Here is an 18,990-nt window from a genome sequence, read left to right as displayed (position 1 = left end):
CTCCAGTCCCCTTGTCAACATCATGGTCTTCCTCTGGACTTGGTCCAACAGTTCCATGTCCTTCTTAGGCTGGGAGTCCCAGAGCTGAATGCAGCATTCGAGGTGGGGTCTCATGAGAGCAGAGGGGCAGAATCACCTCTTTGAGGGGGCACCCTGCTTTTCATGAAGCCCAGGATGCCTAGAAACTGTAATATTATTTATTTCTCTGTTGAAAAATAAAAAAAGCAATGCATTATGAAATAAATTAATTTCTAGCAGGCACAGAGGTGTTTTATTAAAATCAATATTTTAGCAGTCGTTTCATGTGTGGACCCCAACAATATTGCCTTAAAAACAAATCAATATGAATTACATTTTTAACAAGTTATGTGTATAACAAAGAGCTAGTCCTGCTGAAATGGTATTAGATGATATGCAGACCTTCAGCAGTTGGTTTGTATAAGTCTTCACAGACCTGTTGTTTTCTGTCAAGTGTTAATTTTAGTGAAACCTCTGAAGTTCAAAAAAGCACCAAGGATGACAAGAAATTTTGTGTTTCTGCCATAGAGACTCAGTAAGTGTTATAAAACATTTAATACTTAGCAGTGTTGTTAACATAAATCCTTTCAGTAGTTTCTCCCCTTTCAGGAGAAGAAATTATGTTTTCTTCACTTGACTCAGAAAAATGATGCTTACATGTACTAATGTAACAATGTCAACACACTTCTATGGCTCAAGAGCTCAAATCCAGGAATTTCTATGTGTAAAAAAAGGAAAAATTGTACAATTCATTCTATAAAGTTGAAAGTTCTTAATATAGTATTAAAAATCTGCATGTCAGTGCTTCAAAATTATGGTTTTTATTATGTATCTGTGCATTTGCATGAAAATTTTCAAAGTGCTGCCCTTTTTCACATTGAAAATGTTTTCCTGGAGAAATGTTACCAGTGTTAATTATTTCTGAATGTTAGACTAGATGATCTCTGAATTTAAACACCCAAGTTTAACCACATGAATACAAACACAGATTATTTGCTAGGAAAAATTGGTAATCGGCAATGATTTTTTGGAAGCAGAAGCTGCATAGTTAGACCTTAGATTCCGGGCTGCATTTGTCATTTTAACAAGAGGAAAAAAACTTCATTTTTGAAAATAAGTATGTCTTTAAATATACTGCAGCACTCTTTGACTTCCATATACCTTTTCCAGTAAATTCTGTGTCAGTTTCTGAGGTTTGTATCAGACTCTAAAGTAGTGACACTTTCTCTGCAAAGAGCCTACATCTCTGTATCGCTCTTGTTTGAACCTTTTAAGAAAAGAACTTGCCATCAACCCATGTGTGTTTGCAGAGGAGCTATGAAGGGCAGGGGAGTTGTCCACGATGGACAGCTGGAGGTGAGTAGAGTCTCTCTGGTGCTGTGGGTTGTGCACACTGCCTTTGTGACATTCACACAGGTGCTCCAGTCTCTTTTGTGGCTCATGTTTGGCCAGTATAACACATGCTTCTTGATCAAGCCTCTGCATTGGGTTCCTGGGGTAGACTGCATGTAGACAGCCACATCCCAGAATTTTCTCCAGAGGTTTGCAGGTCTGTTTTCCATCAAAAAATAGGGTATGTAAAAATACAATATTTTAATTAAAATTGTATCAAGGATGGTTTTTTTCAGTGTGATCTGAGGTGTTTATTATATTCTTGCATGGTTGGGGACTTGGGAAGGAGCAGTGGATGCAGCCTGATGGTTGCAAGCATTTGAGTATAACTGTTCCTGACGCTCCAGTGCTCTGGCCGTGTTCAGCATCCTGCCAAGACTGCACAACTCCTCAGGCTGTAACATAACCTCACACTGAGCTTAAGGGGCTGCCAGTAACATCAGTGGAAGTCAAAAAGAGAAAATCAAAACTAGCATGGCCCACATAATTCTTCCTTTGCTTTCCCAGGGAATACTAGACTTTGGATTGCATTTCCTTTACAAATATATGGTTTATTCTGAGAGCCCAGCAGTGCATTGTACCCTTCTGGTTAAGGGATGGTGAGCTGTGTCTGCAGTAGACAATCAAGCTGTTTACTGGCAGGAGCCAGTGGTTTGAAACCTGAACAGCTCAGTGCTGAGGCCAGCTCTGACAGTCTCAGACTTTGACATCTCTGTGCAAGTTCCCGTTTAGCCACTTTGTGTTTCTGCTTTCTGGGTGCCTTTGGATACCCAGGGATGCGTCAGTTCACAGAAGGAGATTTTAAATTCTGTTAGCCTATCTAATGGAAAACCAGTGGGAGTACAGGCGAGCTCTTTCCTGCTTCCCTGTGGTACTGAAATAGTTCAGATGGATGAACGTTGGAGTCAAGTGGTTGAATGTCTGGTGAAAGAAAGTCTCGTTACATTGACTCTGAGAGTGAAATAAGACCTATTATGGCTTTTATGTGAGAGATTCTCCAGACACCCCAGTGGGTTGGGAGATTACTGCAGCATCATGTGAGGTTGTGGGTTTGTGCTGGGAGCTGTGAGGGCCAGCATCTCTGCAGAAGAGGGAGCTGGGACTGGGGGTGGCAGCACGTGTGCCTGGGGCAGAGACCATCTGACAGCAGCCCAGTTCCACTGCAGCAAAGCAGGGCAAGATGGGGTGGAGGAAGTAGGAAGCTCCAGGCCCAGACTGCTTTAAGAAGGCCCATATGAGCACGTCTGTAAATACCCCATTTGCAAGCCTGTGTTTATAGTTTCCATAATTCCAGCAGGGAGACAAAGGGATGTAGAAGTCTGTACACCTGAAAGAAAAAATACAAGCAGTTCAAGTTATGACCGTGTGTAGTTTCCTGTGGAGTACTTAGGGCAGAAGCATCATTGCAAGTCAGATAATGCTAATTATTCTGGAGTATTATGTGAAGTTATACATAGAAGAAAAGCAAAAATATCTGTAAGACCAGATTTTAATTTATTAGTGTATTCTGAATGCAGTATACAGGCAAGTAAATGAATCTAATGGATTATGGTTTGGTTTTTACTGTGAGGGTTGAAAATAAATTGTTAAAGTGTAAGAATCTATTCTTTTTGCAGTACAAAATACAAAAGCACCTTTTAAAATATTTCTAGTCTTAGTCACTGCAGCTTTGTAAAATGTTAAATCTGTTGCAATACTCAGATTTCATTTGAGTGCATGGTTGATAGCTAAAACAAGTACAACTATGTTAGTTTTAGCTATAGAGGTAAGTCATATATGAAGTGTTCAGTATACTCTGCTCACGAGACATTCAGGAATCAGGTGTCTTTGAAGACAGGCAAGTAAGATGGTCATTGTTCATTTTTTATATTAAATACTTCTCCGGTTTTCATGTAACACACAATGAAGTTTATGCCCTGGTGGAGAACTCTTTGTGGGTCAAGCACATGCAGCTCCTTCTGAGAGAGTCTAAGAAGATCTACTTTCAGGGCTGGTACAGCTGAATTTGTGTGGTCATCTGTTTAACAGTGAGAATGCTTCATTGAATTCTTAAATATCTGCAGTTGGTTCTTTGCTATGCCCGTAATGAATCTGTACAGATAAACTTGTTTATGCAAATAACTTTTTCTGGGGGTACTATGGGAGTTACAAAGGTACAGGTGCAAGTAAAATGTGTCTTTTCTAACCGAAATTATTCTATGATTCTGTGCAAAGTGCATGTGCTTGCAATTGTTTGTACAATTCCTTTTCTTAGGAAAAAGTAATGAAAGATGCTTCTGTTAAACAGTTTCAAATCATGTTTCCACACAGATTTCAATGAAGCAGTTCCAGAAACAGAGAGGCTGGACTCCAAGGCACTGAAGACTCGAGCTCAGCTCTCGGTGAAGAACAAGCGGCAGAGGCCGTCCAGAACGCGGCTGTATGACAGCATCAGTTCAACTGATGGGGAGGACAGCCTGGAGCGAAAGGTGAGAAGGGCTCTACCCTCTCTTTCCAGCTTCCTGTGGAGTGCTAGATTGCCCCTGTAAGTCATTTCATCCTCTGTCTTTATCCTTTTGTTGTAGCACAGGCAGTATTTATTCCTCTGTGGCCGGTCTGCTGTGAGTGTACTTGAGTGATGTGCAAGTCCAGTCTCCTTTTGAGTCGGCACACCTGTTGTTTTGGTTCTGTTGTGTTTTAACTGGAATCCTGGTCTTTTTGATTTACATGTGCTTTATAATGCAGAGTGGGTCTTTTCATTTATGCAGAAGGTGAAAGGAGCTTGAATTGTGCATTTTTCTATTTGTTATTTTGTTACTACAATTGATACAATATTTGCTCATTGTTTTGTCCTATTCTGACTTCATCTGAAAGCAGATACCAATAAACAACACTGTGTTGTACCAATAAACAACATCAAAGGGTAATGCCTTGAACTGCTACAGCATTTCATACAAATAGAAAGCTAAATAATGAATAAAAGAATTGCATGTTCAAAGTAAATCTTGCTCTGTTTGCTTACTAAGTGGTATAACCTGCTTTATAATCTCTTATATCAACAGCCATCACACAGTTACAGTAGTCCCATGCACATTTCAAAATCACCACTGCCCTTATGCATGAGAGCATCCTCACCAGCATCAGATTCTGGTGCTTCCTCCCTCTCCCCCGTGGCTAGCAGTGCAGCAATCTCACTTGACAACCTAACTGAAAACCAAGAAGAAGAACAGCACCACAAAGGAGGTGTCCTTTCCCCATATGCTCGGGGAGACACTCCACTTTCCTCTCCTTCAAAATCTGGGCACAGCTCTGAAGCATCTCCTTTGCACCACCCAGCTGGCAGGAATATTTTACAGGATAAAGGTATTACTGTTTCTTTTACAATAAATTGATGCATCATTTTGATCACTTAACAGCTATCTACTTTATTACCTTTTGTTGTGCAGTGGTACCTTAGCAACTAGAAGGTCATCGTCTTGTAATTTCTTTTGCCTACCTGGAAGTCAAAAACTTGTATATGGTATAAGAAAAGGACAAAGTTTGAAAATGGGATAGGGAACTGCTTACTTTCTTTTCTTCAGGCTTTCTTGGAACTCACTGAAAAAAAACCCAGGGAAATTGCACTTAAGAAAACATTGTATTGTGGTTTTTTAAAAAAAAAACATTATTTGACCTTGGGTCACCTCCATATTAGAAACATGCTTAACACAGTGTACTTTCTCAAATAATGTGATTTTGGCACTGCTAGATGGTTTTTTTGGAGGGTGCGGAAAGGAGTGTAAAGCAAGAACAGCAGATTGCAGCTTTTAATTGCTGAGAGGAAGCAAAGTCTAGGTTTAATGACAGGTTAGTGGAGATTGCTCATTTACAGAAAAAAATAAAGTAATTTCTTGTTGAGGTTGTCCTCATTGTTGCTAATTTGATTCAGACTCTTGAAAGGCTAGATGGATAAAACAGGATACAATCATATGTTGATCAGGTGTATGTCTCAGATGGCAGTTTATTATAAGAATTAACAATATGATATGTTGCAAAACACTGAGCTGTCCTTTTTAGATGCATTTCAAAGTCAGAATTAACATTTGACACTACTTCAGCATTCTTAGCAATGCACCTTGCATTCTGAAACTATCACATAAGTTAAAATACATAAAAAATTGTTCATAAGTGAGGTCTGCAGGACTAGGTCTAGAGAGGTTTATGACAGACTTTGACTTGCTTGAAGTGACTGAAAAGATCAATTTTTTGAAGATTTATGTTTGTGTGTCCGTGACTTGCTACTGATTTAAACCGTTTCTTCTTCATCTTTATACAGAACTTTCACACAGGTTTATGAAAGACAGCATTATGAAACTTTACTGAATTTAGGAAAGGTTAATATATTGCAAAAATTTTTACATGAGTTCTGAAATTGCTAGTTGTAACTAGGTTAAATTGTTAAGGATTCCAAGTTAGATTCAATATTTGAGTTTTGCAAGTAAAAATAAGGGTGTGAACATAAGATTGTGCCTTTAGAAACTCAGCTTGAATGTGTGATTGGTTTGTCAGGGAAGTTCTAAATCCTTCACTTCCAACTGATGTATGAAAAATACCTTGATAAAAAATTAGTGGAAACTAACCTTGTAGTGCAAGGAATAGGGCATTGCATTCCACCCACTGTGTCACACTTTCCATTTTAGGTTTGAAAAACAATCTCTGTCTAAATATTGCTGTCATGCTTTCCTCATTGTGACTGTTAAGTAAACAACCAGTGCTTTTTGGTGTGTCCAGGTTCTGCTGAGTAATACATTAGAATTAACCAGAGAAATATAATTTCAAGTAGAAAAAATCATATTTAGTAAGTCCTAATAAAAAAAGAAACAAGTTATTTGGCAACAAGTGTTGCAGCAATGCTATTTTAAATGATTGTTAATTTGGCTGTTAAACTCACAGCTCAGAAAATAAAAAAAGACATTGCATTTGTTTTATGTGTTCAGGTGGGGTTTTTTAGAGATGAAAAGAGAGCACCTCTGTGGACACACACATGGCCATGGGTTAGTCTCTCAATAGCACAAGTGAGCATTAGCAAGCTCACATTTGTGTTTTCTTCTTTTCTTTACAAGATCCTGCAGTGTTGTGGGAAGGGCGGAAGTGGCATGAGATTAGTTTCATTGCAAAATGATGAGCTTAGAACCACAGCTTTTTCATGTACGTGTGATGAGTGTATTTTCTTCAGTTCTGCCTGGTTTGTGCAACAGCAGCATCCTTTGATAAGGAGGCAGCGAGGTGACAGCAGTGGGCAGTGCTCACTGACACGAGGCTGCTGCAAGTGCTGTGTGCCCGTGGGCAGGGGACTGGGCTCTAGTGTCTTCCACATCCATCAGCCACACATTACTGCAGCTTTCACCTGGAGGTGATGGATTAAACAGCTTCTGTGTGATTTATTCTGAGAAACCACTTTCCCTTACCTTCTCTAAAGAACTTCAAGGGGCCGGGGAAGACGCATCTGACCAGGGTGCCAAATTCTGTCCTGCCCAGGCAGGGCACCTGTGCCTCTGGTGCTTGGTGGCTGCCATGTGCAAGCATTGAGTAATTCCTGCATGCAAGACGCTGTAGGTTCAATCCACACTGCCACTGCAGCTGGTTTTGGGACCCAGCCTATCCGTGCTCCACTGTGTCCCATAGCCAGCACAAATATTTTCCTCAGCAAGTCATCATTATTTAAAGGGCCCTGGCTGGCCCCAGCTGTGTGGGAGGGGGATCGTAGGGATATAAGAGCTTGAACAGAAATTTGCCATTCCAAGTAGCTGCTGTGTATTCCAACTAAGCTCTCCAGGCTTTTTTTTCTGCTACAGCAGCAAAACATCCATCTACTAAATGCTTTAATTATTTGCCCAACACAAAACCACTGTACTTCATAATTTCTCGACTTTCAATAAGAAATTTCTCAAAAAACCCACTACGCCTTGCCCTGAATGCCACTTGCCCCACTTGCTTGTGAATAGCTAGTGTGAAAATAAATGTTGCCAGTTTTAATTCTTGTGACAATTTTGGCAGTGGTTAAATGAGAAGTGTGCACTAAAGGTCAATGAGAAACTGTTAGAGGAAACGGGAAAGAAGTGTGCACAGTGTAGGGTTGATGCAGAGTGTGCATTGCCTAAAGTTCTCCTCTACCTCCTTGAGGAATGGATTTCTTCTTTGGAGACTTCATCTTGCTTCTGGCATTCTTTGTATTACTTTATTTTGTTTTCTTTTTTGGAATGAGTTTGCTTGTTAGTTGTTCTTGAAATTTATTTTTTTTAACATAAGGACTTGCGTTGATGGAAATAGTATGGCTTTTAGTGTGGGTATTGCAAAAGGCTCATTTTCCTACTGTTCAGAGGATTTAACCAATTAATTGCACATTATTTTTTTGTTCAAATGAAAATTTGGGCAGATATCATCTACAAAAGCAACACACAAAGTTCTGTACACATAGTTGACTGTCCTGTGATAGTGCTGTGGTGCTTGGGGTTTATTTTGAGGGTTCAATTTAAGTCAACAACAGTAGGAGAAATCCACAAACCCAGCAGGGCTTCCAGTTAAAAGTTGTGTGTGTCTGAGGTCACATTGCAAAAGCCACCAAACCACAAGTGACATGAATGACTGACCTTCATTTGCTTCCTCTAGGGTATTTGGGAACACTCTTTATGTTTAAGAGTCACAGTGTCTGAATTTTTAAACACACAGTAGTGTGTTTTCTTTTAGTTTCTGTATAGATTTCACAGGATGTTTGCCAGACTCGTGTTCATTGTTTTGGCTTTATAGGTACTGCAGCCTGTTTCCTCTTTAGGATTTAATAGCATTGGTAGAAGAGATCAAAAATTGATAGGTGCCTCAAGGCAAATTTATTGACTAAGCTACATTTAGGTTTTGGTGGGGGGAGGGGGTTGTTGTTTGTTTTTTAATTCAGAATTGTTAAATTTTAGGTTACATGTTCAGTTTAACAAAGATGTTTGGGCTAAACTGATTAACTATTTCATAGCATGTCCATCATAAAAGGTACCCTGGGCTCCAAAATTTAAAAAAAAAGAATTTTAGGAGTAATTTTGGAAGTAAAGCATACATACCAAATGAATTCTGTAAAAATAAATGTAAGCAAACTACTGCTGACTTTAAAAATTGATTCACTGGAATGTTTGCCTATAAATACTTTCTGTTGTTCAGTTGATTACATAGTCATTAAAACTGAATCAATATTGACTTTTGGTTTTCTTTAATTAAAGTTTTTATGTATTTTTGAATTCTGACATTATTTATTTTATTCCTGTTCACACCATCTTCCTAAATATGAGAATTCCCCTAATTAAATTGTGTACTCACACAAAAGTACATGTATGGGTATCTAATTATGAAAAGATACACAAAGTATTCTGGATGGAAAGTACCAATTAAAATTAATAATGTACATTCTTCCATGTACAAATGTATCCTAGATGGTGCCACAAGCGCTCAGGCAGCAAGAACAGCTAGCCCTACTATAGGGCATACAGAAAAACTAAAGAGAAAACTTGCAGATCTTGGGTAAGCTTTTTTTTTAATTTAACATACATTTTCTTCTTCATTAAAACGATTGAAAGTAAAATTTCTAAGATGTTTCCTGATGTTTTCTAATATTCTTATAGGGCTCCCTTGAGAAGGAGTTCAAGCAAGGGCAAGAAGCGGAAGGAGAAAGAAGCTATTAGGGTGGCCTGTGGCAGTAGGTATGGCTGAGAGACTGGGGATGTGAGAAATTGTGTGCCAGAAACACTGGAAAAACCTAATCATCCTAGCAGATGGACTATTAACAGCCCCACTGACTTCATAAATAAGTGTTAAGCTTTGAGATAACCTAAACCTAGATTCCTTGAGTCACAAAAGACTGACATATAATCTAAAGATACTTGGAGGTTTATAATGTCATAGAATCATAACATTTCTCAAGCTGGCAGTGACTCTCAAGAATCATCAAATCCAAGTGCTGCTGTTGCATCCACTAATGGGATTTGCAGAAATAGATTTTCAGAGCAGCCCTTCAAGATGCACCCAGTCAGTTAATAATGTCCATGAACCAGAAACCTTGACACAATTCCACTTTTTTTTTTAAGCCCTCCAAGTGAGGTTGAGCAGCAGCTGTTCACTGCAGCTTTGCAACACCCACACTAGGAATGCTTTTAGAAAATTGTTGTTTTTTTTTTTCTGAAGATAAACATCTTAAGTTGAAAAATAGGAAAAATGCTGACTGCATGTCACATCAGCAACTTTCAGGCAAGGAATTGTGAATTCCTTGTGAGATCGGATGAGACAATATCGCCAGCATCAGAATTCTGAATAAATAAATGAATGTTGACAATGACAGGACACAATATCTGCAAAAGCTAGTGTAGATTTTTACTGAAGGCCTCTCCTTACATACTTATGAGTCTGACAAGATCACAGCATGATACCTGGTTCCAGGTATAAAAGACAAAGTCAGGAGAGCTAAGCAAACTTAATATGTTCCAAAAGTCTAGAAAGAACTCAAAAACTAGCAACTCAAAAACTCTGCACATAAAACAGTGCACAAAAACCTACATGATAAAAGATGATAAAAGATAGCTGTTGGAAGAAAGGAGAGATTGAATGCTGTTCAGAAAAACATTGTGGTGGAAAATCAGTATGTAGCCATTTGTGCAGTTCTACTGACAGTCTGGTATCTGGAGAGTCAGTGACAAGTACATTGTGCAGCTCCACAAAATCAGAAAAGCAATAGAAACCATCCTTAGTCCCTCAGGCACACTGTGCTGAAGTGCAGTGTTCTGTCTCAGCATACATTTGTACATTTGTATTCTGCAAATATCTGGCAGGATCTTCGGTGATCTTAGGCAGCAGTCAGCACCTCTCTGCTGGTGTCAGAAAACCTGTCCCAGTGCGTCTGCTCACAGCTGACATGCAGTCACTGAAACTCACTGCTGGCTTTCCCTGGTGACACAGAGAGCTTTCTTAAAGCCAAGGCTCTGCACTCTATGTGGCTGTGAGGCAGCTATTGCCCTTAGCAGGGTGTTAGACATTATTCAGCATTTAGATACCCCCACAGGGTGGGGGAAATGGACGTGTACTTGTTTGTAAGACCTTGAATGACCCTTATGCCAACACAGGATGTTGCAGATGTTTGTGAGATCTCACAGGTGTCTTCCTTAGACAGAGCAGATCTCAGTGTAGAGATCAGTTGTTTGTTGGTCCATGTGATAAATCAGTTCTTTCTTGTTGTTTTTTAATATTTCTTTAATACAGTTCAGTATCCCAATTACACTTGCTAAAAGCAGAGTTTAATACTGCTTTCAAAGTTGAAATTTGTGAGCATTTGTCATTCTTACTCAACCTCTGTTAACTGGAGTGTAAGTGTTTCAGCATAACTTTTTGAACAGGCATTGCCACTTCTTTTGTTACTGGCTCCAAAGCTTTTGCCTCCCAAGAAATGTGAGAATGTTCTCTCCACAAGTCCAAAGCTGTATAAGGTCTTTGAAAGAAGGAAGATGAGGAAAAGGCATCTGTTGTAATTATGTCTGTTACAGCAACTGATAGATGTAGAATTAATCATGTTGTCAGATGAGTGTTGCATGCATTATTTTGCCATTTCCAGAAAGCAGCACTCAGGATGTGTAAATAAAATCCCAAGTTATTTTCTGAAACTACGACTAATGCTACAGATATGAAAAAATTCCCCAATTGAGTAAGAAGCATATATTTCCCTGCCTGAAGTTAGGTGATTTGGGCAACATTTGTGTTTACTTTGTATGTTCAAGCAAAATAAGATGATGAGAGGGAAGTAAAGGACTGGGTCAGACGTATCCCCCTTTCTTTTAGTTGCTGAATGCTAAACAGATTGTCCTTCTGCTTCCATAGGCAGGGGTTCTTTGGCATCCTCGCTTTCATCCATACAGAAAAGAGGTTTCACAAAATATGTGGTCTGTTATTATATTAATAATGATTTAGAAGCTGTCCAGAAAGTAGACGTTGAGGTACATGTACCTATGCCCCATTTACACATGGCTGCTAAGAGCAGTGGGATTTTAATGCTCTGAATAATATATGTGTTGATGTAAATAATATGGTTCTATGACATATGCATAAATTCTTGGAGGCAGACACTTTGCATAATTATTTTTAATTTATGTACTGTACTAATGATATATATATACATATGTATATATATATTCCTTATATATAAGGAAATAAAATTTAGGCATAACATTATAGGCATAATTTTGACATTACCTTTGGCTTGATTACTGCAATCTTTGTTATTACAAAAAGAGAATCTGATGAAGACCCATAAGTGTTTCTTTAATTTTTCTCCATCAATATTCTTAATATTTAATTAATTTAAAAGCAAGATAATAGTACTTCATATGTTACAACTTCAGCTGTTATAACAAAGGAACATCTTCATAGATGGATACAGGTGCATCTGACTCATCCTGCCTGTGCTCAAAATCCAAGTCAGATCTTCTCTGGGAACCCGCTTGGGTCAGTGCTGAGTCTAATGATTTAATCATGCTGAGATGCCACTGGGGCTCAGAAATGCACAAACACAACGTGTGGCTTCTTGACAGGAGCTGGTTCTCATCCAAACAGTGGGAGTATAAGCATTTTCAGCTGGCATCTCTATCCATTTGCTGGGTGTATGTTGCCTTAAGAAAGCTTGAGTTAGAAAAAGAATCAAAAGAACACGCTTTTTTTCTTTTGCTGGAAGAGATATTTCAGGCCTGCCCCTACCAGCTGCATGCCACTCAGTTCTTTAGTCACAGCTACAGGGAATGTCACTCTTTACAATTAACTGCCTCTGTGGCATTTTGTTTCCCCTTCTTTTACAATCTAATGCATATTCCTGCTCCTTTCTCTCAAACAGGACTGTCAGAGAGATGCTGCAGAAACCAGCAAACAGTAAATCTTTAGCAGAGCGATCCTCCTCTCTCCCACACTGTGTACCATTCACATGGTATGGAGAGAGCGGCAAGGGATCCAACTCTTCCAGCAACCTGCCGTCGCCTGCCAGCTCAACCGAACCTTCCTCTGAAAATTTAAGCCCAGCTAAAAAAGGGTCGAAGGTAGAAAATAAAAACTACCTTATTCCCACTGTGTTGAGTAGCATAATTGGCTTTGTGATTCTGGAAAAAAGAACAGGCCAATATGTGACTACTACAATAAACAGTGCATGGTGTTCATTGTATGGTAACAGCCCATCCAAGCAGAACATCTCTGTCATTGTACCATTCCCTGGTCTACCTTTTTTACTCTGTCTTAATGTACATTACTCCAGTAAACTAACTGTGGTGTGCTGTACCATAACAAAAGCAAGTGGTGCCAGTGGAAATTAGCATTTGGATCCACTGAACAAATGCTAGACATGTGTATTCAGTTATAGAAATTTTCTTCATTCTTCAGGACTGGTAGTGGGAATACCCATGTTCAAATGAGGTGTTTGCAAGCGAAGAAATGCTGTATGCTGTCATCTGCCTTTTTTTCCCCCAGTAATGAAATCTGTTTGTCATGCATGCTGGATGTTGGATTTAATTCTCTGTATGAAGATGCTTGAACTATAAATATGAAATATTGCAATTTAATACATCTGTGTGATTCCTTTCTATGTGCATGAATGTTTCAGCATGACAATTCCTTAAATAACCCTTATTTATAGTATTATACTTAGCTTTCTTATGTTTGTTTTCACTTCTGGAAAATATTTCTTTGCCTGTAACTTCTTATGACTTACAGCAGTTGATTTTTTATATTTTTCTGGTAAAAAGAAGCAGATATGGTTCTCAACTTTGTATAAGAATATGAATCAGAAATCTCATTTCTCTGTCTTCTACCACCAAGTGCATGTTCATAATAGCAGTTTCCACAGGCATTTCATACTTGTTTGATGCCAAAAACTGTTGATGCATTACTTCTCCTGTGCTCTTGGCTATGCAAGGTCATATCTGTTCTTACATTACCTGGCAGGGAGGGCAACACAAGGCTTACAGTAGTCCAAATCAGATTGATAAAAAAGACCACCAGGGAAATCTCTGAAAAGAAATTATTTGCTTACCTCTTCTCTTTTAGGGAAAAGAAATTCAGACCCATGAATCCTATTTATGTATTTAAGCAAACATTGTTTAAAAATAGTTTTCAAATGGGGGAAAAAGCACTTCTAGTGCTTTTATACTTTTTAGTGCTTTTAGTGTTTATACTTTTAGATAGTATTAGGTTGAGGTTGTGGGGGCTATCCTAATTATTACCAGGCCTTGGCTATGTTGTGGTTTTGCTGTAGAAAATTAAATTTGAAAAGCTTAGAATCATTGTAAAGCTAAAGCTTGCAGAAAATAGAGGTGAAAGAAAAATCAGAGTACTTAGAAAAATATGTTTTTCACACAACAGGAGGTAGAGCTGTTGAACTCCTGGCCTAAGAACACTGTGTGGGCTAAGGAAGCAGCTAAGGAAGGTGCTCAGATTTTCTTCTCCTCTATAAAGAGCTGGGAAAAACAGAACAGGAATTCTAAATGTAGGTGAGAGAAAAATGATCACAAAAATATTCTTATGTTCTCTGTGAAACTTAAGAGTTTCTGTACTGCTATTGAGGCTTTCAAAGCACAGCATGACACCAATATTTAGTTGGATTTCCAGCAAAACTGAGAGGACCAACACTTGATATTTTTAGAAGTCTTCCCGTTTTCATGAAAGACAGGTCAAGTATTTGAGGGGAGCACATAGAAGGATAACTTTTTTTGTGTTGTTTCTCTTGTTTCAGTTTCTAAAGTGAAGGTCAAAGATAAATTGGATTTAATATCGTTTAGATGTTAGAGTAGAGAATAGAGGTCTCTGTATTGTCAAGTGTGTTTTTAAGTTAAATGGAATATCATGGTGTCCTTAATCTTTTATATATTTTGTTTTTCTCATTGTTCTCTCTCTAGTGTGAAATACTTGTTAATTTTTGTCTTATTCTAATGGTAATTTTGTTGTACTCCTGAAAAATATGTGCCTGCTTTTGCTATTATTTGCTGTAAAATGTGATGTGTCTCATTGCATTGTTAAAAAACCAGTTTGTTTTATGACGATTAGTTTATATGAGTATATAATACTCACTATCTAAAGGTAATTTTTACTTTCAGTTTCAGTTTTTTTCTAAAGACATAGGCAAAGAGGGAGGATCCTTTCACTTTTCAAGGAGATTATTTGGAACTCAGAAGTGGATTCACATCATATTCTCCTTGCTCTTTCAATAGGAGTTTTCACTTCTCTCTGTTCATTAATTCTCTGTTCTATTCTTTGTGCTACTGCCTGTGCTACGCTTCTCCTAAGTATTTGTAGGACAGCAAATGCTAGTGATTAACCTGCAGAAGCAGTAATTTAGCTCCAGGATGAGAGCCAGCATCTTAAGAGTCTGGAAATTGCTTTTAGACACCTTTGTTATTCATTGAGACATTAAGCTGGCAAAGGTGTCTCATGAAGTAGAGAGTGGTAAAAATACTGTGCATCCTGTAAATAGTAAGACTATAAAACATTAGGTTTCCTCATGTATATTGTGATTGGTTTGGTAAATTATTGAAATCACTCCTGACCTATGCCAACATGGAAGACAGAAAGCAAATTTCCCTTTTAGATGCATCTAAATAATAATTTGTTCATTCTTACTCCTCTTTTTCTCCACAGAATTTCACATTCAATGATGATTTCAGTCCCAGCAGCACAAGTTCAGCTGATTTGAGTGGTTTAGGAGCAGAACCTAAAACACCAGGCTTCTCGCACTCCTTAGCACTGTCATCAGATGAGGTATGCAGATGAAATTGTTTAATTTGGGAAAAAGTTGTTTTCTTTTTCCTATGGAATCTTGCTTGATTACTCAAATAGTAAAGGAATGGTTTTATGCTTTAGGATTGGAGACAAATTAATCTTGGTTTCTAAATTAAGACTTTTCTTGTTGATATAATAAAAATTTAAAATAATGCCCTGTGGTACTATTGTGGGGAAGTGGAATGCAGTTGGTCTCCTAAGAGATGCTATATCCTCACACCTGCCAATACATTTTTTCTATGTACATATGGACATAGATAGAGATATACATATAAATACACTAAACTAGGTCTGGGACAGTTTTGATATACCAAACATACAGTACAGTTTGGTAAGTGTAGTTGAGATGTAAGGCACCTTCACCACCTCAGTTTTTACCCTGTTAGAATGACCTGTACATGCAGTAATTGTGTGTTACTGTACCTGAATGTGTGTGTATTGATTATAACGTGTATGTCTTGATCCACTTTGCATTCTTTGTGCTTGCTTTGCACAGTGGATTTGAAATCAATTACTCCAAACCAGAGTTTTTTCATACAATGACAAAGTCAAAAGGCATTGCTAACCCTGTAAATTGGTGACATATTTGAGCTGAATGTAATATATTGAAAATACTCTTCTTAGGATACTAGTTTTGTAACTCATTAGTGGGTATGTGAAATTGTATGATTTCACAGTGGCTGACAGCACATCCTGTGGAGTCAGGAAACTTGTTCATTTGTTCTTTTACAAACACTCCAGAAGCACATTTTTCATGTGAGATGTGAGCCAAATTGGTTTTACTAGAGAGGGAGAACTTGAAGTATCTATACCTTCTATACCATTTTTTGTTAATTATAGATAGGTTTTTATTACTGCCTGCATGGATTACTTGGATTTAAAGAATGAGAGCTGTTCTGTGCAAGTATTTTCCAAACTGCAAATCTACAAACCCAGCCATTCTTTTGAGGTTGCTTTCACTGCAAGTAATTAAGGGCAAAAATGTATAACAAAAGGAGATAGCACAGAGGTCTGCATATGCTGTAAATTACTGAAAACAGCAAAGTCATCACTTGCACTTTATTTGGTGTTATACTATCTTGATAATGTGTTTCATTATCTTACCATGTTTAATTCCCCTTATGTATTTGATTGTGGCAATGTCCTGTTCTGAGTGGTATTGAATTAAATGCTTGAAAATCCTTTCATTTTGCATGTTCAGCTCTCTACTTTATTACTTCTAAAACACCAAGCCTGAGCAGGTCCATAAAAATGAATGTGTTTTCTCCATCCTCTGCTGTGTGCCAAATTGCTGCCTCCAGATGAGGCAGCAAGTTCAGCAAGAGCTGCCCTGGAAACCTGTCCTGGGCAAGGGAGGAGGCTGGTGCTGCTCCTCAGCCCTCCACAGCCCATTGCTGTGAGCACCGCTCTGCTCTGGCTTCCTGGGCAGCCCCATCAGCATTTAAAGAAAAAGAAAAAAATCAAAGGATGGGGAGGGAACCCAGTTCTTGCAGTCAGTTCTCCTCTAATTATGGAACTTTTGCTCTTGGAAATTGGAGCAATCATAGAAGTTCCCACCAGTTCTAGCGTGTCAAGATCAGGAACTCCAGGAGGGTTTCATTGATGAAGTGTCAGATTTAGCTGCCAAATCATGTGTGTGGTGAGCTTTCAACCTAACCTCTTTGCTTCTGGAAATAATTATTTTTAAAGAAATCTTGTTGGTTTTAAGTAGCCATATCTGTTTGCAGACCTTGGTGCTGCTGTTGCCTGAACTTTTACATGCTGTTATGTGTTTGGTATTTTGTTTCTATAATGCTTTTCTTTCCTGTTTCTTTGTTGCTCCCTCACTCAGAGCCTGGATATGATTGATGATGAGGTGAGATACTAGCGTGCTGTTGTGGTGAATCGTGTGACCGCCGTGTGGCAACCTACTGTCTCTTTTGCAGAGTCACATTTCTTGTCTTGTGGTGTTGTGTGCCAAACACCCTTGTTGGCACAGAGCACACAGATGTCACTGGCTCCTCTTTCCTTGTCTTGAGTTGCCCTCTCGTTGTTGCTGAGAGTTTTCAAGGCCACAGCAAACTGCAGTTTTTGTGGTATGCTGGAAGCAGGAGGCGGGTCAGTGTCAAAGCAAATCTACCAGACCAGGCATCAGCCGTGCTGAGCTCATGATGGCAATAGCAGGAGAAAATTACAGTGTCCAGCCCTGACAACTGGACAGCCAGAAGCTGAGAGAGCTCCCAGCATCTTCTAACCTAATGTAAGAGCTGCTCTAACAGCAGACAGCTGCTGCAGCTTGAAGCAGCTGCTTTGCTGACTACAGCCAGGACAGAATAGCTTTTGTTTCAGGCCCCACTGGCATACCCATGGGTGGAATAAAGTGGCAGAGCAGGGACATGGGTCTGCTCCAGCAGTTGACACCACATCTGCCCTTTTTGGTGGGGTTTGTGCTCTCACCCACAGCAGCACAAGGTGGTGAGAGCAGGGCCAGGGCTGGGGGATCCCTGTGTGTTCTGTACCACTCCTCTGTGTCATCTCTTAAGTCTTCTTCCATAGACAGTATCAGGCTCACTAGCTGTTTGATACCATCACTTTGAACTCTAGAGTGGTTTTCTGAGGTTTTAATTTTCCCCTGATACTTTTTTAGAAGCTAAACAAATAATAAAGGTCTGTGAATGAGCCCAGGAAGTGGAATGCACAATTCATTGCATCCTTTAGAAATCTGATAATTTGAAGGAAAAAATCTTGTGAGGGAATGGGCGCATACATGGTTTGAATTGTGCCACGTGGCCATTTCAGTCCTTGCTTGGGTTTAAACGAATGCCAGTTCCTTTTTCTTCTATAAATCTGTAGGTTATTTTGATTCTATGATTCATTCTTAGGTGTCTGGATAGATAGAGATGTAATATAGCAGTATGAAATCGTTATTATTGTAGTGCAAAGATAGTCCAGATACCTGTGCTCTGATGCTGACAGTTTGTGCAGAAAAACGTTGTTACTGGCCTGTGTTACCCTTTAATAATAATGTGGAACATTTTTGTGGCAGATCCTTGACGACGGACAGTCTCCGAAGCACAGCCAGTGTCAGAGTCGTGCTGTTCACGAGTGGAGTGTGCAGCAGGTTTCCCACTGGTTGATGAGCCTGAACCTTGAACAGTATGTTTCTGAATTCAGTGCCCAGAACATTAATGGGGAGCATCTCCTTCAGCTGGATGGCAGTAAGCTCAAGGTAATTAAATGATGGGGCTTCAAGATGAACTATAGTATTTTTCATCACTTTACATCATCTCAAAGGCAGTAAGAATTCATCCAGAAAGCACTGAATCCTTGTGCATGGAGTCACGATAGGCCAGAATAATAAACAGAAAGTATAAAGCCACAGCAACACTTGAAGAAATTCCCGTATGCACTTCAGAAGCTTCAGAAATGCAAGGCATTTACTTTATGAAAATTCTTGGTGTATATATGTACCCATATTTGCATGTGCAGATCATGTGAAGAAATTCCCGTATGCACTTGGATTCAGAAGCTTCAGAAATGCAAGGCATTTACTTTATGAAAATTCTTGGTGTATATATGTACCCATATTTGCATGTGCAGATCATACAGCAGTGTGTGAAAGTGGTATTTGCATGCACACATTTCTCATCCAGCTCTGTTTTGTGAAAGGGTGATTCTGAGAAGACAGTGAGTAGACATATATCAGAAGTAGCAAGGGAATAATGGATTAATGGGATATGGGAGGCATAAGCTGATACCAGTTGTATTATTTTAGAACTAAATACAGTTTTGATGTACAAAATATGC

At 38.9% G+C, this 18,990-nt stretch overlaps 1 protein-coding gene across 4 annotated transcripts in view; it reads left to right on the top strand.

Moving 5' to 3' along the window:
- PPP1R9A (protein phosphatase 1 regulatory subunit 9A) overlaps positions 1 to 18,990 on the top strand; it is a 131,525-nt gene that overhangs the window by 106,485 nt on the left and 6,050 nt on the right. Inside the window, exons 12-19 of one of the 4 annotated variants that reach the window (XM_039711922.1) lie at positions 3,721 to 3,878; positions 4,452 to 4,752; positions 8,844 to 8,931; positions 9,033 to 9,110; positions 12,278 to 12,476; positions 15,064 to 15,183; positions 17,036 to 17,059; positions 18,230 to 18,412. In XM_039711922.1, coding sequence (XP_039567856.1) covers positions 3,721 to 3,878; positions 4,452 to 4,752; positions 8,844 to 8,931; positions 9,033 to 9,110; positions 12,278 to 12,476; positions 15,064 to 15,183; positions 17,036 to 17,059; positions 18,230 to 18,412 — 1,151 coding nt within the window. The remainder of the gene's footprint in view (positions 1 to 3,720; positions 3,879 to 4,451; positions 4,753 to 8,843; positions 8,932 to 9,032; positions 9,111 to 12,277; positions 12,477 to 15,063; positions 15,184 to 17,035; positions 17,060 to 18,229; positions 18,413 to 18,990) is intronic. The other 3 variants (XM_039711930.1, XM_039711937.1, XM_039711944.1) reach the window with 3 other exon arrangements.

The sequence above is a fragment of the Passer montanus genome, unplaced genomic scaffold, assembly GCF_014805655.1.
Source record: "Passer montanus isolate IOZ18808 unplaced genomic scaffold, ASM1480565v1 scaffold10, whole genome shotgun sequence".
In the NCBI taxonomy this organism is placed as follows: Eukaryota; Metazoa; Chordata; class Aves; order Passeriformes; family Passeridae; genus Passer; species Passer montanus.
Note: the sequence above shows the minus strand (reverse complement) of the source record. Positions and strands in the feature narration are given on the sequence as shown.